Below are 24,527 nucleotides of genomic sequence, written 5' to 3'. Positions count from 1 at the left end.
TAAATGACTTACAGCTCCGTGAACAACTCTACCGTTTTCCTCCCGCACTGCAGGTGGATCACTGAATACATCTACAACTTATTTTTCTCTGTGGCCTTCAGACTCATATCACCCACAGCCTGCATACACACTTTTGTCACGCCGCTCACACTGGTCAAGGGAAGAAAGGCAATTACTCTGCTTCTTCTTCCTCCTCTCCAAACAGACCAAATAAGCTCAGGGATCATGGGAACAGGTTGAGAGCTGTATTTGTATGACAGTGTGTGTGTGTGTGTGTGTGTGTGTGTGTGTGAGGAGAATGCTTGAGGGATGAGGAGGATTCACTCTACATGAGTTAATGAATTTTGCTGTGATGATATTCAAAAGCAGGATGATCCCAGCTGGGATTAACAGCTATATATTAGTAATTTTACTCCATAAGAGGGAGTAAGAGAGGGCTGGATGCGGGTAGAAGAGGAAAAATAATCTCCTGGAGCATTCACATAACTGAGTGAAAATTACAAGACTTTCAATTAGAGGCGGCAGGCCGGCGCATATTCAGCATCACAGAGGGCAGCTATGTTTTTTGAATACCAAGATTAAGAAGTTATGGAGTGTGTACGCATCTCATCAATATATCAATATGAAATGAAAAGAACCCAGTTAGACTTCTTGAGGATTTCAGGCATTTTGATTTAAACCTTTCAAAAACAGTCAATGAAAAATAATTAATTCAGAAATCATCTATATTCAATTTGATTTATCTAGCCCTCTGGTGGTGATTTGTGTCCAGCATTCATCCAACCCTTCGTGCCACACACTCTGCAATGTTCACAAACATATTTAAAAATTCATGACGAGCTCTTTTCCCTCTGTATTTGCTGAGTGGGAACGTCTCTACCTTGCACCACGGTGTACGAGGCTTCCACAGAGGACAGGTTGGTGATGACTGTGACATCGTCGTCCCTGCTGGAGCTCTCAATGTCGATGTTGATGGAGCGCTCAATCTCGCGGTGGAGACTCGTCACCATGCCTGTCGGGTATGTCATGTTGGTCAGGCGACCCTCGCTGTCGTACCTGAGTGATGACGGGTGTGGGAGTGAGGGGGAGGACATAATTAGATAAATATATTTATAGAAAGAGAGATCGACTTTATGCTTTGTAGCCGCAGTTTAGCAGCAAGACCAATAATACATTCAGTAATTGTTTATTTACATCAAATAAAAAGTTAAACTCAAAAAGGGAACTTCACAATAATGTGTAGATTAAATACACATTTTAGGCGTAAGGGAAAAAATCCCAAACGCAATCTTTGTAATAATATAATCTAAAAATCTCTACTCTACTTTGTAAAACCAACAAATTAAAACACCACTTGAATCCACTACAGATATCATAATGTATAAAACACACTAGGCACTGAGTTAGATGAGTTAAGCTTGCAAATAAAATATATTTTTCATATACACGTGTCTGTCTCGCACTCAAAATACCCTTGCGCTAACACTGCCAGAGGGAACAGACCAGTCACCTTACAGGCTCTGGCTGTCGCACTAAAAGCCACCACTAGGGGGCAGCAGTACACTTTGTGTTGTGTCACTATGTGTACTTGAGGATGTACTGGAACGTGATCAACATAAAAACCTGTGAAACTCATTCATTTTGTATTTCAGACGTGTGGAAGAGGGTTTGAATAATACAAACACATAGTCAGACACTTTCACAAACACTCACTGGTAAAATGTGGTCCATCCGGTCTCATCGGCTTTGGTCGCCAGGAGACCTGTGTTGCCACTGTAACCCATCAGAGCCACCTCCTGGCCCATGGCTGACACACTTCGCAGCCTCCCAGTGGGGTCCAGTCCGAGGGTCACCACTTGATTCTCGGGTAGCAGCACCAGTCTGAGCAGGCCCGCTGCACCCCCTTGTCCTTGGCCGTCCCTCCTCACCTTCACCGTGTTGTTGCAATTATCACTCAGCGTGGCCAGCTCTCCATCAGGACCGTAGGAGAAGTTGAAAAGCGGCTCCCCGGTCACCAGGCTAATGGTCTGGATGTGAAGCCCCTCCCCGTTGAAGACGTACAGCTCCTGTTCCCTGGGCGACGCCACCTCATACTGTGCAGACCCTGCGTAGCCCACGCTGGAGACAGCGGGGCCGGGACGGTTTGCTCGCACGGCTCTGATGCGTATGTTATTGAGGTCAGCAATGAAGAGCGTCCCATCAGGGGAAACGGCCAAGGAGGTGGGGGAGTTCAAGCCAGCGTCGGGGGCATAGCCATCGTCGCCGTAGAAGCAGTTGCAGTTGACGTCATTCTTGCAGTCGCAGTCGGAGGCGGCACCGGCCAGAAGAGAGATTTCTCCATTAGTGCTCACCTACAAAAACAAAAGAGGCAGACAATGGAAAAGGAACGATGAGATTGCAAAAAAAAAAAAAGGTCACAATCTAGTGAAAGAAAATATATTATCAAACCCCAAAATCATTTTGAGTTCTCAAAACACAGAAATGGAAACAAGTTCAAGTCTCTCAACTGAATGTAGTGTCTGGAGATCTGAAACAATCTCAGAATCTCTTAAAAAAAAAAAAACCCTCCCACATGGCTTGACCGGCTGTGCTGTCGGTTTTTCTTGCCAACAAAATAGCTTTATATATTAAAATAAAAGTGCTGCACAGCCAAACAACTGAGTGCAGTCCTCCTCTGTTTCCTACCTGTCTCACTCTGTTGATTTTCTTCTCATCTGTCTCAGCGATGTAGAGCATGCCGGTGTGTGACAAAGCAATGGCCGTGGCACTTTCCAGGGCCGCGTGTATAGCCAGCTTGCTAAGGCTGTAGTCGATTCCTGGCACTTGACAATGCATGGGCCGACCTGCTATGATGCTCACCTGTAGAAAAACAACAGAGACGACCAAATCTATACGATTAAAATAGTCAGATATTAAAAGTGCTTCCCTATTTAAAAAAATAATCTTTCAACACTGAATTTAGACTCCAGAAAGTAAAATATCCCTGAAGCTAATTAAGGAGTAATATCGCACCACTTTAAAACTTAGAAAACTACATTAGCAGTTGAACTTTTACTTCTAAATTGGGCCGAGAAAGACTAATTAGGACCAAATCCTGTCAAAAGCCTACAGTGAGTGTCCACTCTAAGGGTGCTGCAGTGGCCACCTAGCCATGTATAACAGACCTGGTGGTTCTCAGTGATGCGGAGGATGACATTGTTTTCCAGGACGTAGAGAGAGTTGTCCATGGGGTTCACTGCTAAGTCCGTAGGCCACTCCAAACGAACCTGACGGGCGAAACAAAGTGAAACATGAGAGGATATCTGTTATGTGGGAGGCGTTTTGATAGGACGCCAAGGTTCATGCTAGTCTCTTCTTCATTTTTTTAAAAAGTGACTGCAGTCCGCACTCTCTTTGGATCCATTAATGCATCAATGGACTCTTTTAATCCCGCCCTAAATCAGTTCCGTCCCCGACCTCCTGGCTGGCACGTGTCCACACAATCATAGCCGAGCACTCAGAGTGGCTGTTAGATCATCATCTATCTCCCCATCACCCCCGTGTCTCTCCCACACTTCCTACCTGGCTGACGTCCATGCTGTTGTCACAGCTCAGCGGCCGCACGGCGGTGAGATCATTGGCCCCCAGCAGAGTGGAGATGATGCCGTTCTGGTCCACCTTTCGGATCATGGTGGCATCCACAAAGTACATCAGGCCGTTTTTATCCACTGCGATACCTGTCAAAGCCAAGATGAACACCCTGAGTGACGACTCATAACTCAAACTGCTGCAGGGTGAACCCATAGACGTTTTTTAGTCAATTAAACTTCACTCTTTCCACCAGCTGAAAACAGATAGCAGCCCTGACAGCTGAATTGCTCAATGCTTCACCGAATGAGAGGGAAGAAAGTGATGGAGCGGGCATTGAACTGTTAGAGAAGTGTTAGTTTTGAGGATGAGTCATCGGAATTGCAGAGCCGAGCTCCTCCCAGAGGGCAACTGTAGACCGCAAGTTGATTCCTTAAAAAGGCAAAGTGATCCAGAGTATTCTCTACTTCCTTCCTTAGTTACATCTCCTAGCTTTTCTTTGTCATCCCTATCTTTCTACTTTTCATTTGTTTCACTTCTTCAATCGTTTACCAGTGGTGCAGTGTCAGGCCTGTCAGTCTACCAGGCAGCAGGGATTCAGACAGGTGTGTTTGCATGAGGCAACTGTGCCCCAAAATAACTCATAGGTGCACTGAGATACACAACAACAGATGGAGGGTAGAGAAAAGGGTTCACAGAGCAAATGAGAGAGAGAGAGAAAGAGACAGAGACGGAGAGGAAACAGGCAGAGAGGGCGAGCTGATGTGCGATGGCTGACTCTCCCTGTGACAGGTTAGAGGGAACCAGTGTCTCGTTGTCTTCTCTTTTTTTTCTACCATCTCCTTTCTCCTCCTCCTCCGACACACACACACACACACACACACACACACACACACACACACACACACACACACACACACACACACACACACACACACACACACACACACACACACACACACACACAAATACTGTATGTACCACCACATGTACACACACTTGTGTCGCTGACGGAGAAATGTGACAGTGTGACATCCCTGACAGTTTGGTGTCACAATGTTCTCAGATCCAATGATCCACAAAAGAAAAAGCCATTAATAAGTTTAACATTAACCTGGTTTATAACCCCCTTCCGTCTCTGGCCCGCTTCACTCGAGTCACAAGAACAACGGGTTTGTAATAGAAACATGTATTAATGATCAAGTCACATTAATCAGCGCCCTCAGTTTCCCTGTCTGCGCTGAATTACGGATGATTATGTAAGCATAGAACTGTGTAAGACAACAGATTAGAAAAACAAAAGAAAACATGATTTCTATTTGCATACCTCATTGGGAATGAAAGTGTACAAATGATGAACCAATGATGGTTCTATAATCCTGACTAAATATAAAGGTTGTTTCCTGATGGCCTTATTGTAAGTAATGATTAGTTTCTGTTGTTTTTTTTGGATTGATCTTTTAATGGCTCAGCCAGTTTGATTAAAGAAAATAAAGAGAGTTCCCCACAGCTAAAAGTGATATCTTTTTTTTTCTTAATTTGCCTGAACAACAATACAAAACACAAAGATATTCCATTTTCAACACTTATAACAGAAAAAACCATCAAACGGATTCATTTCAGAAGATAATTGACTAAAAGAAGTATACATAACAGTTTCTCCTGCTCACCTTTGGGACTCATAAGTGTCGCTTCAGTGGCCTTGCCCCCATCACCGCAGCGCTCATCAAAGGGCAGACACTGCTCCCCCGTCCCAGCCACCACCTCGGCATTGTCTGACAGCAGGCGGCCTCCCGTTAAAGAGCGGACTTTGTAAATCCTGCGGGAGTTGGTGTCTGAGATGAACAAAGCCCCAGAGACTGGATCCACCGCCAGGAAGTACTTATGGGTCGGATTATTGCTGCAGTGACAGAAAATGCATGATTTTAGACTTACCTTAAATGTTGTTTTTTTTTTCCTCACTGGAAATGATTTCAGGCACTCCTCACTATCTCTATTGTTGCTGAAATGTGCAGAAGTAACTTCAAATTTATTGTGATAAAGATCTTACCTGTGTCGGAAATCTTTGTTCCTTCAAGCGAGAAAGTGAGATAAAAGCACAACAAAACAAATGTTAATTCACACAGTCTGCGGAGAGCAACCTACAGAGAGCAACACAAAGCAGGTTGTGGTGTGAACAGCAGATTTAACCATGGGTAAAAATACCCTGGAGAAACAGTTTCTTGTACAGTGTATAATTCTTCTTCCATCATGCTATCCCTAGTGTCTCACCTTACTTTTTTCTTTGTCGAGAAAAAATGCAATCGTACACCTTCTACATGCTGTAAACATCTGGACTCTTCTCTCTCTTCTAAATCTAATCCAACCAACCTTTTTAATGTTATCAGTATTTATTCTGAAACATCATTATATTTGATCTGGTATACACAATTCTTTGACCTCTCCTTCCTGAAATACACATTAGGGATCTTTACCTCAGTTCCAGGATGCCGGTTGTGTTCATAGACGGGTAGACCCTTCGTACAAAGTTGAGATCCCCGACATAAAGACTGCCATCAGTGCCCATTGCCAAAGCGACCGGTGCCAGAAGCTTGTTGCCGTCTGCCAGGCCGTTACAGCTGGGGCAGGAGATGCTGCGTCTTCGTCCATTTCCCATGACGCTGGTCATTACTGGTGGCTGCTCCGTCACAAAGATGTTCTCACCACTTCCCTTGTGAAGGATACCTGGACAGGGGACACACGTAGAAGAGGATCATTGTACAGTTAGAGGAAAACATTTTGATATAAAATATATTGTAATTTTCAGTTGCGCTAGCTTTGTGGCTCTGGGGGGTGAGGGAGGAAGGGCGATGCCAGACAGTCAACCAGCTTATTCTCAAATTAATTTAGTCAGCAACAATTAAATATATTGCCATTTTGTCCAGACATTCAGGGTGCATGAGGATAAAATAAATGATTTTGTTGCATTTGCCGGAATTTTTATGCTAGAATCATTAATAAGTTTGCATTTGCACAAGCAAGTAAAATGTCAAGACTAAAAACTGATCGCACTGAAATAAGGTACAGATTCATTCAAACCCTCTAAAAACAAACTGAGGTCACGCTGGTGATTCCTAAACTCTTAGTTTACTTCTATCTTCAGGAAAAGGTTGGAACTTTTCCAGTACCTAGACTTCCCATCATTCTCCTCCTAAACAGTATGAATACGCAGCAAGCTAACATGCTGAATGAAGACAGTGAGCATAGTTAACATTACCTATTCTAAACATCAGTATGTTAGCAGTGTCTGTGAAAGCATGTCATGATCCTGATGGCAACATTTAGTTGATCGTTTAACGCTTATGAAGAAACTAAGTCAGATCTACGACACACAATCAAAGCTCTATTTGTGTGTGCTGTTCAACAGTGAAGTAAACCAGCAGCCGCTACGAGTTGCATTTTATTACCTTCTGAGTCATTTTGATGACCAGGCATTAGTCACACTGTAGCGTTGCATCATTCCCAGAAAGAACATGATTATACAATACTGTGTGAATACATCCCCTCACTTCTAAAAATACCTCTGAACACCTTTGGGTCTCCACTTGTGCCTTTACCATTAGAACATCAATTGTCTCAGCAGGTGAACATCAGTGCATCAGCCCCGATATATTTCTATGCTTTTTACTGCACGGAGGGTAGATAATGGTAAAGCAGATGATGCATCAAGAATGACTCCCCACATCCTGAATCAGCACCTACAAAATGTTCCCCTGCCCCTTCTGCGGACCCCCCTCTGTTCGGGTGCCTGTCACCGATTGGTCGGCATACACATGTTAACACAGCAGGGCTGGTGTGAGTGGATAAGGGAGTCAAACTAGGTGAGACAACACATAAACGCTTCCTGTGAAAATCCTCACTGCCAGGTAAAAAGAGGCGCCTAGCAGCTTCATGTGAACCACAGGAAGCACATTATGGTTTGCACAGTCCCGAAGGCAATAGCAGATTTGGTGAGATATACAAAACCTGCTACACATCGGGAGCTAGATACATTTATAAACATAAATACAGAAAATATGGAAGATATTGGAAAAGTCAGTGCTCATAAGTGAGGGAATATAAGAGTGTGTGTACATACCGCTGCGTGTATTAAGTATATGATGCTTGTTCAGTGACCAGCCGCCCAGACTGGTGGGATCCAGTTCGTAGCCTTGCAGAATAGTTGTCCTCTTCTCCCAGAGGATGAGACTGGCACAGGATTCATACTCGTAGCCGACGGATACTACAAAAAGGGAGGGAGTAGAGGTCAGAGGAATGAGAAATAAATGATGAAGAGAAGAAAACTTAAAAGGAAACAACAGAAAGAGGAAACTTCATGAGAGCATAACCCTCCGAACTTAATTGAAGTTGTGAAACGTGTGATGCACAGAGAATCTAGTTAGCACCTGTACCAAAATCTGCACTCACACCTACCTCACACCCTCACATCTTCTGTTAAATCAATTAAAAACCTTGTTAATTGGGCAGATTACCCAGGCGATGTTTTAAACCTATAGGTCACACAGGATGCCATGGAGACATAACATCGGAGCCCAATCAGAGACATGTTCTAGCTGATTTGGCTAAATGTAAGAAGGAAGAAAGTCAGTAAATACGTCCGGGGGGGGGGGGGGGGGGGGGCGGTAGATATGTTGAGACAATTCTGTGTTCCTGTGACATGCACTGTATAATGTATGTGTGAATGTATGTGTGTGTGTGTGCTGTTGTCTTCCTGAGAGTGAGAGTGTTAACACATCAGCTCCCACTTGAGTCACTGTGAAAGTGCTGTGAGCAGCACCTTTTCAACTTCAGAGAAAATAATAGTGCTGTATACCTACAAATGAACCCATGCTTAGCAGAAAACAACATTTCTGTAAACCACAGATGAGTGCTGTGATTTTTTGAGAAAAGGTGAACTTACAGTTTATCCAGGGTACTCGGGGGATCTGTGAGTGAATGTCAGTTCCCAAACCCCCTCATTCTCAATGCCCCCTCATGATTGCAGTCCGCCACTGAAGCCCCAGATGTCCGCTGCATCTGTGTCCTGACAGCCGTGTTTGCCTGACAGCATCTGTGAGCGACTGTGACAGCGGAGTGTAATAGCGCTGAGGCTTCCCTGGACTCCTGCTTGCTGCTCCAGTAGCTAACTGCTAACTCACCCTGATGGCTAATAACCCTTCACCGCAGTTACGGCTGGCTGACTGAACCACGCTCTGCTTCGATGAAAAATAGACGTGTGTATGAAAAAAAAGCACTTAACTGTGGCTATACTACGTACTACATGGAGGCTGGGTTTCTGCTGTATTATGTCTCCTTCAAGCTTCCTAATTAGCACTCCTTCCCTCTGTCACAGCCTATGCTATTACTCCAAGAAAGGCTTTTAATCCACTGGGATGAAATTACTCTTTTCACCCACATAGTCTCCTCTTCTATCCATCCGACCCACTCACCAACAGCTTCAGAAAGTCCGTACACCCTCTGGCCGTATGCGTCGGTCTTATCCCAGATGTAGGTGTAGGCCAAGTTAGGGGAGGCGTGGAACCACTTTTGGAAGAGGTGTCCCTCCACTGCTACCATCAGGTGAACCTTCAGCAGCCCCATGGACACCACAGCTGGAGTCATGGTCACCTTGAGCAGGGAGCGGTAACCCTGTGTCCTGGAGCTTAGGTAGCACAGCTTCAGACTTGTGCCGGGCACCTCGATCTGCTCATGCAGCACCTGGAAGACAATGAAAGAAGACGACAGGAGAGGAGGGATTAGGGGGGATTAGAGAGAGAGGGAGTAATGGGGGTCACGCTTCCACTCACGGCTGAAGGACAAAAAAAGGGAAAAAAACAATGGAAGAAATAAAGAAATAAGAGAAAGAGGTAACAAATGTGGGGGGGAAAGCTATGGAAGTGAAAGGAGAAAGAGAGCTACAGGAGGCAGGTATACAAGAGAGTGACAAAGAGAGCGAGGGGACCAGAAGGGAGATTAGCCGGCTGCCAGAGTTCAGTGGTACTGCACCTGTGTCTCCGGTATGATGGGTTTCTCCCCTGGCTTGGAGCTGAAGAAGGAGGAGAGAGGGGATGCAATCACAAGAGGGTCAGGCCTGACGAAGCCGCTCAGGTCGCAGCCCGGGATCGTGTTCTCTTCTGTCTTAAGCACCAGAGTGTCCATAGCATAAAACTGGCTCCAGGGCAGCCACACTGTGCGCTCCTGGCTCAGGAAGGGGGCGCGCTCGAACCGCAGAGTCAGAGATGCGCCGCCGTTAGCTATCAGGTCAAACCTGAGGAGGAAGAGGACGCGAGTGAGGCACAGGTGGGGAGTGCTGTGGTGGACCTTTATATGGACTCACAGTGTTAGTGTTTGATTCTTCTAATAAAGCATTTAAATCACTGCTTTAGACAAAAACAACCCCTGGAATCAATGTTTCTAAAAGTATTTAATATGATAGAACACACTCTTACAACATTTTAATCTAGACAGACTGTGTGGACAAAAGTAAAAGCTCTGAAATATAAAATAACAAATTGTTAGCACACTATTAGTTTTATGTTCCACATTATGGTTCCACATATGGTATCCACATTTGCTGTAACAAAATATCAAAGCTCTGTAAGTGTCTGGAGCTGCTGTGACAAAGAGATTCTAACAACTGGAAGAAAAAAAAAACATTCATCAAAACGAAACAAGGTCAGACATGGACATTAGAACATGTTGGCCCAAGTCACAAGTCCATGAAAGTGATGAGTTAATGCCCCCCTGAAACACAAGGTCAATCAAATGTTACAAGAAGATTAGCTGCTTCGGTGTCAGCTCGGCCTGACTGGGAGAAAATACTGCAAAGAAATCATCGAGTTAGAGGAGGGAGAGGAGTGCTTAAAGAACCTGAGACAGGAGACACAGAGGGTTGCACATTTAGACGAGGTCAGTATCAGACTTTGTAATAACATGTTACGGATGTCAGCCGGACTAAAAATTCGATATAACTTGTAGGAGGGGAAATTGGACAGAGAAGTCAAATTAAAGCAGCCTAAAAGTGGTGTTCCTGCAGAGGGAATAGAAAAGACATGTCAGGTGAGTTAACCGAATGCATTCAGGAAGAGGCCTTTCAAGCAAAGGAGTCAAAGTTTGCTCTAAAAGTTTCTTTAATGACCTTATTATTTGGTTTCACACACTGTAGCGTGTATTCTTTAAGCAAACTTGTTCTGTAAAGACCTGACGGGGAAACAAGCTCTACTTCCAGCATTCGTTCTCATTTGAGCAGAACAATATATTCATTTTTTATAATGTGTTTTTCTTCCTCTCATTTTCACTTCAGTTATATTTTGTATTCATACATTTCCACTGAGGGGATTGTTGTGTTTAAATTCTCAGTTGCATTTCTGTAAATACATTTACTCTTCCTTTATCTGAAATCCCCTTTCTTACAGTATCTAATTATTTCTGACTTAGCCGACTTTCCTCATGGGATCATTACAGTTTCCTAAATTAATCTAATCTAACCTAATCTAATCCGGTGTGATCTAATCTAATCCAGTGTAATCTAATTATTCGCCCTGTGTGGTGAGGTAGTTGCAGAGATTCAGCGAGGAGTGCCGTGTAGCTGCTGTACGTACATGCCGTCCTGCCGTGTCAGCGTGTATCCATACTGGGGATAGTTGACAAAAGACACATTCACCCCCACCAGTGGGGTCCCATCTGTAGTCAACACCTGACCCCGGATCAGAGACGCCAGACTGAAAACAAAAAAAAGAAGAGACAAGAGTGAGAGGGCAATAGTTAATCTATCAGCCAAAACCTTCCTAACCATCAATCATCTGGTTTTGATTAATATCCCCATCTCTCAATCATCCAATTTAGATGATCATTTATTGCTCTGGTCTTCCACCACTCCTTAATTAGAAGCAATCAGCAAGCCCCGCCATCCACATTAGCTCATGTCAATCACGTAAACAAAACATGACAACGTAGATGGATGTGTGTGTATGCCTGTGTGTGTGCTGGTATGCCCTAGATAACGGATACACACATTGAATAACATTTAAACATTTAAGAATATGATCACTTTGATGAGTTATTTCCTTTTGAATCATCCGATGTCGGTGTGTTTTAATGTAAGTAGATGGGAATCAGCACCTTGGACAGCGTTTCACAGATCCTCTAAAAGGGACCAAGAATCATGGCAAGGCTTTGGTACTGGACTCTGTGAACCAATCTGAAAACTATCTGATATATCTGCATTCTTAAAAGCATGTGTGAATACTCACCAGTCTATGAAACAATTACAAACATGTTCAGGACTCATATCCTGGTTGTATACATACATGTATCCAATAAAAAGTGCTTTATGGTGACCTATTAACACTTTATATAACGAGTAATTACAAGGCTGTGTGAAATACTTGGTTCTGATTGGCCAACTAGGCATAGCAGAAAGGGAATCACAGCTTTGCATCAGGGTCCATTCTGTCCACTATAAATTATCCCTTACATAAAGAACTAAATGTTAGCAAGTTGTTGAAATATGTGGTGAAGCATATTTATGTAAAAATAGAGTTAATGTTTCAGTCTTTTTTATTGTCCTCCTTTGTTTTCTACTTGTAAGTGATTAAATCTCTTTTGGAATCGTTCCACACCTACATATCCCTTCAGCTTCTGAAAGCTGAAAATACCCTAAATGCTGTTCAGCTTTATTTCTCTAGAAATATGTAAAACTTCAAGCTGGGTTTTGTAGTTTTGTCAGGGTCTTACTGGTGTGTGATGAAGCTGAAGACAGTAAACTTCATATGTTTGGTAACTCTTTCAGCTCATAGTCTAAGTCTGGTGTCAAAGTCTGTGTTTGTGTGTTTTTCTGACCCCACCTTGAGTTGAAGGGGTTTTCTCCCGGGAGGATGTGGGTGCTGTCTCGCCCCACAAGCATCTTGACGCGGTCGTAGAAGGAGCGGACGCGGACCTGGGACACCGGGCTCTGCTGGATGACTGTGAGAGGATCCCTGGAGCCCCGACACAGTGGGCTGTTCTGACAGGGACTCTGGATGCAGCAGTCTGGGTCCATGCAGTCTGTCAGTCCATCTGAGAGATAGAACATGGAAGAGGATGAGATGGTTGTGTGAGGAATGTAAAAAAGCTACCCCTACTCCTTCAATTATTTTGAATATATTTCTAATCTTGGATTCTCCTACAAAATAAAATTATATTTTGAAAGGATTCCTCTCATGAGACCTTTATCTTAATTATTTCTCGTTGTAATTGATTATTTTTCTCTGTCATCCTTCATTCCTTGGACAAGTTATTTTTTTTTATACACCAAATGTTCTCCCACTTCACCTCCTTCGTTGTCCTTGTTATCTGCACAGGAGGTCTCCATGGCAACACTGCAGCCGGGGCCCCTCCAGCCTGTCTGACATTCACAATGCCAACTCTGCTGCCCCATGGTGCACTGTCCGTTCCCGTTACACAGGTTAGGGCAGCCGTCTGCATGGACAGGACGGGAGGAGGGGGAGAGGAAGGTGAGAAGGAAGGAAGGAAGGAAAGAAGGGGGGGGAGGGTGAGAAGCAGGGTGATGCTTGTTTGTTTTATCAGTGATACACAGATGAACACACACATTCTTACAAACACACACATAGACACATGCTCATATGGTTACAATAGACCAGTGAGGTTACTCTATTTAATAAACCACATGGTAGCAAAGTGTAAGTATTGACTGTTCAAGAATCAATCTGATGCAGCAGGTCGATTTCCACACACACACATTCCTATCTTGTCTCTGCACCTTTGGGACTGCTGCTGTCGTGTGTGTTTGTGTGTGTGGGGAAAAGTTGGGTAGATCACTTGATACACTTACTTAATACAACCCCACCAGATCCTCTCTCTCTCTCTCTCTCGCTCTCTCTCTCGCTCAACCCACCTCTCTCTCTCTTACTTATAATTCAGTGTAGGTAATGGGATTCTGATGGCCTGAGAGTAACGCTTTCTCATGAGAGAATGAGATTATGTTCAACGAAGTGTGTGTGTGTGTGTGTGTGTGTGTGTGTGTGTGTGTGTGTGCATGTCTATGAACTAATAAACCTTCACTTTAGCTTATGCAAAAAAGCCCTACCAGAATCTGAGGGCCTGGAGCCAAGAAAGTTCCTTAACTAGCATAGCAAGGCCACCCTCAACTCAAGAGTGACTTTAAGGCACAGAGAAGGCAGACATTTTGAGGGAGTGTGGATAAGGAAATTTGCAATTACAGAAGGCAGTACCATTTTGCCACAAGACATAGCTGGCAACTTTTGACTGGGTGTAATCTTAAAGAAAATTAAAAGGAATAGTTTGACATTTTGGGAGAAAAAAAGAAAAGATTGTTCTCTTTTAGTACAGCGTTACATGAGAAGATCCAAACCATAAATAAAGCCAGAGCATTCGGTTAGCTTAGCTGCATTTAGATGTAAGCTGACTCTGAGTGGAGGAAACAAAACACATCCCAGCACCTCTGAAGCCTAAACTCATTAAAATGTTATATTTTGTTTTTTCAATCACTACAAAAAAAAGAATGAAAAAAAGTGTAATGTGTAAAGGTGTCATTTCTGCAGGGAGCAGTGACTTACTGAGGTAATGTTGCTGCTTTCTGCTTGCCAGACAATTGGCACAATTGTTCAAGGACGTTATTGTTCTCAGCAAAATAAAATTGTGCAGTGAACCCTCATGATACAATTGTTTACTTTTCACATTAGAAAAAAAACCAAAACAGACAGGCTCCTTTCCACTGTTCCCAGTCTCTATGCTAAACTTAGGCTAACTGGCTGATGACTCCTGGCTCACAAACACCAAGAAGATGGAGCACATTACACCCATTCTTAAACCGCTGCCCTGACTTCCTGTGTCCCAAGGGACAGCTTTTAAAGTACTATTACTTGTTTTTCAAATCACTATATGGTCTTAGGTCTAAATACCTTTCAGACCTACTCACACTGTACGGGGCACCCAGACCCCTCAGGGTGTCTGTGTGCCCCGTACAGTGTGACCCCTCAGGATGTCTGGGGCATATCCTCACCTCACTGTGCCCAGAATCAGAACGAAGCAGGCTGATGCAGCTTATTGCTTTTTATGCCCCCCCACCTCTGGAGCAAACTGCCCGAGCATCTGAGGTGTGATAAAACAGTCGGCTCGTTCAAATCAGGGCTCAAAACGTTTCCGTTCACTGTGGCATTTCACCATGTCTGTTAATAGAAACAATGAGCCTGCTGTGCTTTGTTTTATTTACTGATTTTTAGTAGAAACACATCTCTCTTTGAATCAATAGAATCATTAAACTGATTTTTTAACCTAATTTTTACATGTATTTAGGCACACATACTGTATGTTTGTGTCCATACATTCATACATTTTCTTGGTCACACGTCTAATTTGTGTAAATGGTGTATGCCCTGTGTATAAATTGTGTATTTCTTATATGCACACATATTAGTTTGTAAAATGTATGACATTTTTTTATGTCCGTGTAAAGCTCTTTGAATTGCTCGGTGTCTGAAAGGTGTGATATAAATAAACTTCACTTTCCTATTAAACGTTACAAATTTCCCATTGCACTCTTGGCAATAAATTCTTTGACTTTTAAACATATCATGAGTCCTGAGAGAGGGCTCTTATTAGAAGTAATTGCACTAAATTGGGGTTAAAAAAAAACATCGGCTACATTCCTAGAAATATCTCCTTTGTTTCTGAAAGCTTACCACAACTTTTAATACTCAGTCTTTTGATGAGACCATGTTCTCATCAATATATATATATTTGTTCAAAAAGGTTTTTAAATTCCTGGCCTGACTTTCCATTTTCCTCAATTTCTCTAAATTGAACCTTAGCTCGAACACAAGGCTGTGTGTCCTCCACATTATAATTTATCAGGGAGAGGGGAAAAAGGCATGATGACACACAATGACAATGTTTTCTCCTGCAGCACAAAGAGCCCCAAACAAACTTGTCACAGTGATTTCCTTTTCAATAAATGAGAGAGCAGGATGAGACACTTTTAAGTCTACCCACGGGAGATGGAGGAAAAGACAGGGTTGACTGATAAAACAATATGTGCATGCACACAGTGGCACTTACTCACAGCCACACACACACACAGTACGACACACCCTGGAGATATAACCTGACATTTCCCACTCTGTGTGCCGACACAGGGTGAGGAAGGACAGAATAACCCGGTGAGAGATTATGAATATGAAATGCTTTTCATCGAGTCCTGCTCGGCAGATTAATGAACATATTTTCACTCAAGTTACACTGTAGGATTTTGCCCTCTAACAAATCGCTTCATCAATAAAGTCATGCATTATGAATACAAATAGTGCAATCTAAACGGTGTCAGCGGCTAAATTAACAGGCATTTCACCCCGATTGGCGTTTTATCATGTGTCTCAAACACCAGGCGATGAGGAGAAAGTCAACAAACGACTTTGAAAAAGACAGTGAGCCAACTTGTTTGAACTCCAAAATAAGAGAGAGGGAAGGGGAGTGAGGAGGCGGGGGACGCGTAGAAGCTTAACCATGTTTTTCAGCTCAACGAGAGGAATCAGATCAAAGGTTTTTATCTTTAATTATTACCATTTTCTGCATCAGGGGACTGCTCATGACGCCGTATTAACAGTCAGGCTGGAATAGATTGTCCCTTAGTATTGAGCTCAGGGAACAAAGGCAGTTAGCGGTGATTGCCTGTTAAATGGAGTTGCCATTTAAAGCAGCCAAATACTTATGAAGCACCCGGACAGGACAATCCATAGTGGGCATTGATCGGCTTGCCTGGGCAGGCCGGCATGAGGCTCCTCTCTCTTTAATGCCATGGCCTAGTCGATACCCCCTCATACTAACTAGAATAAAGTGGGATTTCAGAAACTATTAAGTCCACCCTCCCCACTAATGTGGTTGGACTGTGATGAAATCCCCTTAAAAAGTAGAAGAAATTGCCTCGGGTTATGGGTCAGCACACACTCTCTTGCGTGGTGTGCTCTGCGTGAGTGTGTGTGTGTGTGTGTGTGGGGTTGTCAGGGAATATGACTGGATAGAGAGAGAACTTTGTAAAACTCAAAGGAAGGACGCAGAAAGTGTGAAAGAGAGCTATAAAGAGAAAGAGAACAAAGTGCATAAAGAAATCAGAGTCTCAAGACTTTGTGCTAAAAGTCTCACCACATTCCCTGTTTCCAGCTTGGTGTCTTCTAAAAGGTCACAAAGTAAAGGTCACAGCCATAAAATCGCAGACCGGCGCTCATAGATGAACCAGATAACTCTGTGCGCGCTCTCAGATAAACCTCCACTCATATCTGCTTCTCCTGTTTCTAATAAGCTACCTTTGAAATTACAGTGATTGTTTTAGCCCACATGTTCTTTGACCTGCTTCCTTCTGACTCCATCTGTTTTCTTCTTTACTCTCTCTCTCTGTCTTAACTCCCTCTTTAACCCTGCGATTTACCTTTTTCTTCTGGGCCAGCTCTTCATAAAACAATGAGAGCTATTCCATTAAGCGTAGAGGGTGAGAGGACACTCTCAATGGTGCTCCGGGGACCTGTACTGTCAGGCAATCTGTGCCGCTCCGACAGAGGTTCAGCTGCGGGGCTATCTATTAAGCATTCTTGCTGTGCGTGTGTGAGACAACTCACCCTGGACCTGCAAACCTTCTCCGTTTGTGACGATGTCTTAACCTTAGCCGTGATTCTGTTTATCTGTGTGTGATCTGACTAAACTCTTTGGCTTTTTTTTTTTTTTTCTCGGCTAAGGCTGGAGAGGAATGGGTTTGATGAAAAGATACACAATCTGGAATTAATCAAACCCCAACATGTGCACATAATATAATTTTTTTAGCAGCTCTACCATTGGCCACAACTTCAACAGAAAAATACCCCGAACGTGAACACACACACACACACACACTCAACAAATTTGTGTGTTTTGATGACACACTCCGGCCTTGCATCAGTGGCCTATGAAATTCACCAATTACCTCAAAAGTTCTTGACGGCTTTCATCGTTTTCCCCCTCATGTGAAGCAGCTGTGTTTATGCACATCATGACTAGAATACCTTAAGAGAATTATGGGGTTTGTGTTTCCATATTGAAAATATGGAGGAGACACACACACACACACACACACACACGCATGCACATCCACACATTCACAGCACAGCCCCTTGACACTGTTGATACCACACTCGGCTCTATGGTACCCCACGACACATCTAGGCTCAATGACAGCTGGCCCCAGCGTAGCACACTGCTGTAAACAGGAGTGTGCTACACGTTAGGGAGATCTCATTGAGGCTGGCACCCTAATCTATGGACAGATAGCACCACAGAGTCTACAGAGCCAAGCCAGGCCAAAAAAAACCCACAAATGCAGCAGCTAGCTTCTACCACCACAGGCTAAGAAACAAAACACCAGAGTCAGATACGGTACCTGCTTTGTCAACCATGCTCCCATGGTCTGCAGTGGGAGAAAACGTGCAGAAAAGGTAAGAGATTGGGGAGAGTATTTTCTTTTTTAATATAAATGCAGGCAACATCATGCAGAGCTGAAATGAACAACAGGCAAGTCGGGGATAAGCTAACGCTGAGAGTTTCTGGTGCTAGTGAAGTGTGCTTTGCGCCAAGCTGAGGCCTGACAACTCTTTCATCTTGGGCTGATGCTGCAGTCAAAGCTGCCCTACTTTCTGATGGGGGGAAATGCAGAGATCATAAACTGTTATTCCCCTGTGCGAATATATGTGTTGGCTTGGTGTGTGTTTTAGTGTTTGGGTGTGTGTGTGTGTGTCTCAGATTGCAATCACAGTGCTTGTGGTGACAAGAAAATCAGAGTTTTTTTTGTATCTAAAGGCACTGTGGGTGAATCAAAGAAATCTAGCACTCATCCATCCAAAGTGACAGTGATGACAACATGAGGCAGTGACTGACTGACATAAAACACACACACTTGCACAACTGTGAGCACACACACACAGACGAACAATGTGAGAGAGATACTTTTGATCAGAGTGAGGTGAAGAGTTATATCTTTCATCTCATAACTTTGGTGTTTCAAAGGCCACAGAAACTAAGACTCCTGGGGTCTCAAGTTGAAAGGGAACCTAAAAACGGCTAAACCATGTTTTTTTTTTTAATCCTCCCACCCCCCTCTTCTAACAAGCTTGCTCCTCTCTTCTCTGTTTCGCCCACCTCCTACGTCACCCCCCCATCCCTCTTCAAATTACCCAAGGTCTCCCTTTTGCCTCCTTTTCTCATTTCCAAAGAAGCTACCTCTTTTGTCTGACTAGGTGCTCGTGTTTCTGTGCACACCCAAGTGTTGACAAGCAGACACAAACACACACACACGGGTAATACAAAGAGATGCTCACCGATGGTACAGTGCTCTCCGTTCCAGCCCTGGTGACACTGACACTTCCCGTCCTTGCAGGTTCCATGTTTGATGCAGAGCGGGTTGCACACACGCTGGTCACAGCCTGCGCCGGTCCAGCCCTCCTCGCAGCGACAAGCTCCGCCCATACACACTCCATGAGTCCCACAGTCGACTGAGCACACCTCTGAAGGGAGCAGGAATTATTTTTGTTAAAAATATTCTCCAAAGATTCAAAAACTTTTTAGGTTTACATTTAAAAAAAAAAAAAAAATCATTTTTGGACACATATCACTAACTGTGCAGGTTGAGGAATGTCTAAATCTTTGAGATGTCTGGGCTCTAGATAGGCCTATCAGTTGATTAAACAACAAGTTTAATATTATTTTTGAAAAATGACACATTATGTTACCATGTTGTATGTTATGTTATCTACACACAAACTTTAAACCCTCAGTTTCAACCTGCAAATGAAGATAAAAATCTATGTTAGACTATAACAAATAAAATAATTTAAACTTATTAAGATTCTCCAACAAACACCTTGAATCAGAATCAGTGACTACAGTTTTTGAAAACAAGGTTTGCTTCCCGAGCCTCTGTTACAATCGCTGTTTGGGAGACTCATGTGGTGTGATGTGACAATCCCGCTCATGTATTCAGGAAACCCAGCTGTGCCAGAATGAAGCATATACAGATGTTTAGAAGCACACTTGCTGAGGGATCCTGCAGCGTAGAACAATGTTGTCTTTATTAAAGTTAAGTACCGCTTCTCTTACTAATACTGGAGCTCTGTTTGATGTGCGGAGATGGGAAGCGTTGCAGGGCTGGCATGGTGAAGGCGGCTGTCTCTCTCAATGTGGTAGTTTTATGAATATGGTTGAAGTTTTTCATCATCAAAGACGTCTGATCATGAGCTCTATATTCCCAGAGATAACTTTGTTTTAGTCTAAATCCTTCCAGGAGAAGGAACATCATTCCCAGCAGGGATTTATGTTCCTAATGTACAGACGGTGTCTTCCACTTTCTCCTCCTGCCGTCTTACACAGACAGTATTCACTCTTAGGTTAACTACATGTGACACCATCTACAACACAAACACATCTGCAATGTTCATGTTGTCATTAACGGCTTCACTATACAGAAATCTCCTCACGGACTCACATGAGAATCACTTCATACAATTCTGTTAATAACCTGGAGAAATGCTAACATTTCACATTTCTGACAGGCTTACAGACAACAGATTGTCTTTGTCATTATGTTTCAGTATTCCTATAGTTCCTTAAAGATCAACATCAGGGATGGATATTTTACTCTGTCCTTGTTGTCTGGAACAAATGACCTGAGATCTGTCACAGCTGTGTTGCAGAAAATAAAAAAAAGAAACATTTTTCCTTTTGTCCTCGTCTTATGTTTGGTTGCCCGTGTAAGTGTGTATGTTTTTAACCGTGGGCGAGTTGCGGGGGTATGTTCACCACTGTTTGTTGGTGTTGTATGTGGGTGGTTATTCTTCCTGTTTCTTTGTTTCCTTTGTTGTCTTTATTGTTTTTTTGTATTGCATTTATTATTTATTATATTATTTTATGGATGTTACATGTTGCTACTGTTTTGAACAAGCTATTGTAATGAAATGTTTTTTACACAGAAGAAGGGACTTGCCTTGCCCATTTTGGATCTTAACCACTACCCTGTTAATCGTAAAAAAGCCCATACTGTCGGCGACAGTCAACGGGGAGGGATGATTTTATATAGCACTGACAGTAACAAGCTGCCACAGTTTGTTGCTGTTAGTTCCAATTTGGCTCAGCCGGTGTAACAGTTGCTGTATCCTCGTTTGCAGCTTGTTTAAGTGTTTTTTTTTTTTTTGGTCTTGTTAGTTTCATACAAATACAGTTTAAAACTAAAGTAGTATGAAATAAAAATGCTACGCTAATTAGCTATGAATCCTCCGGGGCTGCAACATATGATGGAGAGAGGAGGTCGGTTTTAATTATTATGACACTCAAAATCTCAATCTTTACTCCAACTCTATCCCTGCACTTGCACTCACCCATCGAGCAGTCGGGTCCCATCCAGTTGGGGTCACAGCTACACAGTCCCGTGTCTGGTATGAAGGCCCCGTGGCCGTGGCACTGGTCTGGGCACTGGGCCCTGGGCAGCTCGCAGTGCAGCCCTCCCCAGCCTGGCTTACAGTGGCACTCCCCATTCACACAGATGCCATTGTTGGAACACGTAGGATCCAGGCAATCCACTGCATTTAGCCAGAGACGCACCAACGTGGGAAAAGAACACAGAGAAAACAAAATGAACATGAAACAACACGAGCACAGGAAATGTCACATTGGAGCTGATGCTTGAAACAAAATGAAATATGATGGGTTTTTAACAAGAAAGGCATGTGGCAAAGGACATATTTTCATCCTTTGTGTGCAAAGAAAGATAATGAAATAAAAGAAAATATTACCAGGCATATTACTAAGGCAATTAAAGCACACAATAATGAATAGCTGAGTCGATAATTGGGGCAGAGCAGCAAAATGCATTCCACTCTGAAAGAGCAGTGAGCTGTGCTGACACATTATTAGATGTGAGTGCTTGTATATGCATTAGTGTGCATGCACGTATGTGCTAATACATGAGGGAGAATCTGACACTGTCAGTCTGCCAGGTTGACAGGCAGCTCCGAGTCCAAGCAGTGAGTGAAAACCAATTTGACAAATTACCTCCTCCCGGCAAAGCGCCCACCCACCCCCTTCCTCTGGCGTCCTCTCATTGCTTTGTCCCGGTTGCTCCCACTTTCTTTCCCCCTCTCTCTCTTTCCCCCTGTCCTCTTTGTCTGACACCTCTCCCTCCTCCACCTCCTCCACCTCCCGCAGGCATGATTGACCCCGCAAGCTCCCCTTTCCGCACACACACACACACACATTCATAATACCACGCTCTCGCACAAAACATCGTCCCCTCCATTTCTGTTTGCCTGGCAGAAACGACGGATCACAGCTATCGATTTTCATGTCGCCGGCACTCCAGGTAAATTGTTTGAGGGACTCGGCTGTGATGAATATCAGATTTGAGACCAGAGTAGAGGGTGGAAAAAAAATTGGATGCGAGGGAGATGGAGAGAAAAAAAAATGAAGAGCAGGAAAAACTGCTGACCTTGTTCTCCGGCCCTGGACCTTGACTTCTTCTGTCTCTCATTTTTCTTCCTCTCTTCCCTTTGTCTTTCTCTACCTCTCTTCATCTTCACCCACTTGGCACACTGTGCTCTCTGTTCTAACTTCTTTTTTAAGTTTCCTCTTTTTTTTTTTTACAAATTTACCTCTGATTGCTGTCCTGACTTCCAGTCCATCTCTAATTCCTCGTTTTTGCTCTCTTTTTTTTATTATAGCTTTGTGATAACAGAAAATGTAGGGGCCTGATCCTTCTTAACAAGGATCAATAGAAGCAATTTCATACCTTAATAAAATGTCTGATGTGTTTGGCTGCAGTGCCATACTTCATCTGTGTATATGGAGGGAAGGGACACTCAGTCATAGGAAGATTATGCCATGATGAGCTGTCTAGAGCGAGTTATGGGGAGTGTGTGTACCTTTTCAGTGGATGTGTCAAAATCTGTTTGTTGTGGTGCAAACATTCATGTGCTTTTTAAAAACAATCACTCTGAACTTGTCAAAAACCCACAAACATAGGCCGTTCACAAATAAAACCATCACAAATCCTCTATTGCCGCCATCCCATGACCCCGCCCCCTCTCACCCTCTGCACAGCTTGCTCCTTTGTAGCCGATGGAGCACACGCAGTTGCCATCGGTGCAGGCGCCGTGGCCGCTGCAAAGAGGGTCGATGCACTGCGTGACGGGGACATCACACTCAGGGCCCTTCCATCCGCTGTAGCATACACATGAGCCCTTGTCGTATTGGCCGTTGCCACTGCAGAGCACGGGGCACGCCGCTGGAGGACAGGGAGGAGAAGAGGAGGGAGATTAAGCCAAGTGTGTGACAAAAGGAAAAACAATTAGCAGCCTTTTTCTAGAGATTCTCAAAAGCAGTGAAGAGCCACGCCGCCCACCCACACACACACCCACACACACACCCCTAACCCCACCCGCAATGAGGGTGAATAGAGTGGTTAAGGGGCTGGCGAGTGGCAATGACATGAAGAGTAATTACAGGCAGAGGTAACTAAACTATTCATCAAAGCTGTCTATCCCAGGTGAGCAGCAAGCCAGGGAGACGTTAGCCGGGGGAGCTGCCATTCATCATCAGTCATCTTGTCTCAGCTCCACCTAAGGCCACGCGCCATCTTACCGCTCCTAATCCTCTCTACTCGCCGCACAGAGCTGAAATAATGCCCGCTTGTCTAATTAGACGCCAAGAATGACTGAGTTTTTTATTTATTTTTTTACGATGGGAGAAACACATTTGCAAAAAAACAGCAAATACCTTTGGCGCAGTCCATGCCGTGGAATCCCGGGAAGCAGTGACACACACCAGAATTACACTCTCCGTTACCATGGCAATTGCGCGGGCACTCTTGCACTGAATCTGTGAGAGGAGACAAAGTGAGACAGAGGAAAGGGGAAAGAGGGGAGGGGTGAGAGAGTTTTTGATGGCAGGCATAGAAAGTGTTTGATTAAAAAATTGGCACGGTTCACTCTTTAAGATGCTGCAGATCGAGTCAAGGTGCTTTGAGTCCACTGTCACGCAGACATCAACAGGAAACTGCCATCCTTCAAGATACCATGCATTCCTTTAAAGTGAATTTTCATGGTGAAATGCATTTTGCATCAGCCTTTCTTTGAGATGCTATCCATAACCCATCTGTAATATCTCTCCACAGTGTATTCCTGAACTCTTTGCTCCTGCTCTTTCACCCCTTCTCCTCTATTTCCTGGCACTCCTTTTGTTTGTTTCTGCCTCACTCGCGCCACTTCAAGGTCATTAATACTTTATCCAGGTGTGTTTTTTGGGTGCAGCTAGGCAGATTTTTTAGCTGAACTTTACAAGAGTGTTTCTGGCCTGGTGCATACGTGCTTCATCCACCCTCTCCTGCCTCTTAACCCACTTATCAGAGTGGAAGAGTTTGGTAGAAGGAAACAGGGTCAATGCGCAACATAAGGAGGCATTTTGGACTTTTAATTCGCCCATTCCGCCTTCCATCACATTCATTCCAGCTTCTACTCGTCTTACACAAAGCGTTACTCATCCCATCCAAACTGCCCTTCCTCTCACACTTCCTCAATCCTTTTCTGTGCTGGGTAATTTCCACCAGAAATCTCAGCCCTCCCCTTGTCTCCCTCTTACCCTAATGCCACCCTGTCTTTCAGTTCCCTCTTCAGCTCCTCCTCCTCCTGTCCTTCACTCCACTTCACTCCATTCTGGCTTTGCCCCCGCCATTATGTCTTTCCTCCGGCTCCCCCTCTCACTACTCACTCTAATTCTGCCCTTGCTGCCTCTCCTTCTCTCCTACTGCAGATAGCTCCAGCGCCAGATATTGACAGTGAAGGATTCTTTCCCTCGGCTTGACTCTTTCTATCCATCCTCCTTGTTCTCACACTCATGCTTCCAAAACAATTGGAATTATT

At 43.9% G+C, this 24,527-nt stretch overlaps 1 protein-coding gene across 5 annotated transcripts in view; it reads right to left on the bottom strand.

Moving 5' to 3' along the window:
• Positions 1-24,527, bottom strand: part of tenm2a (teneurin transmembrane protein 2a) — a 222,362-nt gene that overhangs the window by 7,782 nt on the left and 190,053 nt on the right. For 4 of the 5 annotated variants that reach the window (XM_065958514.1, XM_065958515.1, XM_065958517.1 and 1 more), the window contains 19 exons: positions 23,386-23,487; positions 22,700-22,894; positions 20,994-21,194; positions 18,942-19,127; positions 18,008-18,034; positions 12,898-13,044; positions 12,432-12,642; positions 11,187-11,306; positions 9,592-9,853; positions 9,036-9,303; positions 7,685-7,828; positions 6,042-6,291; positions 5,618-5,638; positions 5,238-5,467; positions 3,562-3,716; positions 3,165-3,266; positions 2,686-2,859; positions 1,714-2,351; positions 881-1,056 (listed from right to left, as the gene is read on the bottom strand). In XM_065958514.1, coding sequence (XP_065814586.1) covers positions 881-1,056; positions 1,714-2,351; positions 2,686-2,859; positions 3,165-3,266; positions 3,562-3,716; positions 5,238-5,467; positions 5,618-5,638; positions 6,042-6,291; positions 7,685-7,828; positions 9,036-9,303; positions 9,592-9,853; positions 11,187-11,306; positions 12,432-12,642; positions 12,898-13,044; positions 18,008-18,034; positions 18,942-19,127; positions 20,994-21,194; positions 22,700-22,894; positions 23,386-23,487 — 3,609 coding nt within the window. The remainder of the gene's footprint in view (positions 1-880; positions 1,057-1,713; positions 2,352-2,685; positions 2,860-3,164; positions 3,267-3,561; positions 3,717-5,237; positions 5,468-5,617; positions 5,639-6,041; positions 6,292-7,684; positions 7,829-9,035; positions 9,304-9,591; positions 9,854-11,186; positions 11,307-12,431; positions 12,643-12,897; positions 13,045-18,007; positions 18,035-18,941; positions 19,128-20,993; positions 21,195-22,699; positions 22,895-23,385; positions 23,488-24,527) is intronic. The other variant, XM_065958516.1, reaches the window with a different exon arrangement.

The sequence above is a fragment of the Labrus bergylta genome, chromosome 9 (assembly GCF_963930695.1).
Source record: "Labrus bergylta chromosome 9, fLabBer1.1, whole genome shotgun sequence".
In the NCBI taxonomy this organism is placed as follows: Eukaryota; Metazoa; Chordata; class Actinopteri; order Labriformes; family Labridae; genus Labrus; species Labrus bergylta.
Note: the sequence above shows the minus strand (reverse complement) of the source record. Positions and strands in the feature narration are given on the sequence as shown.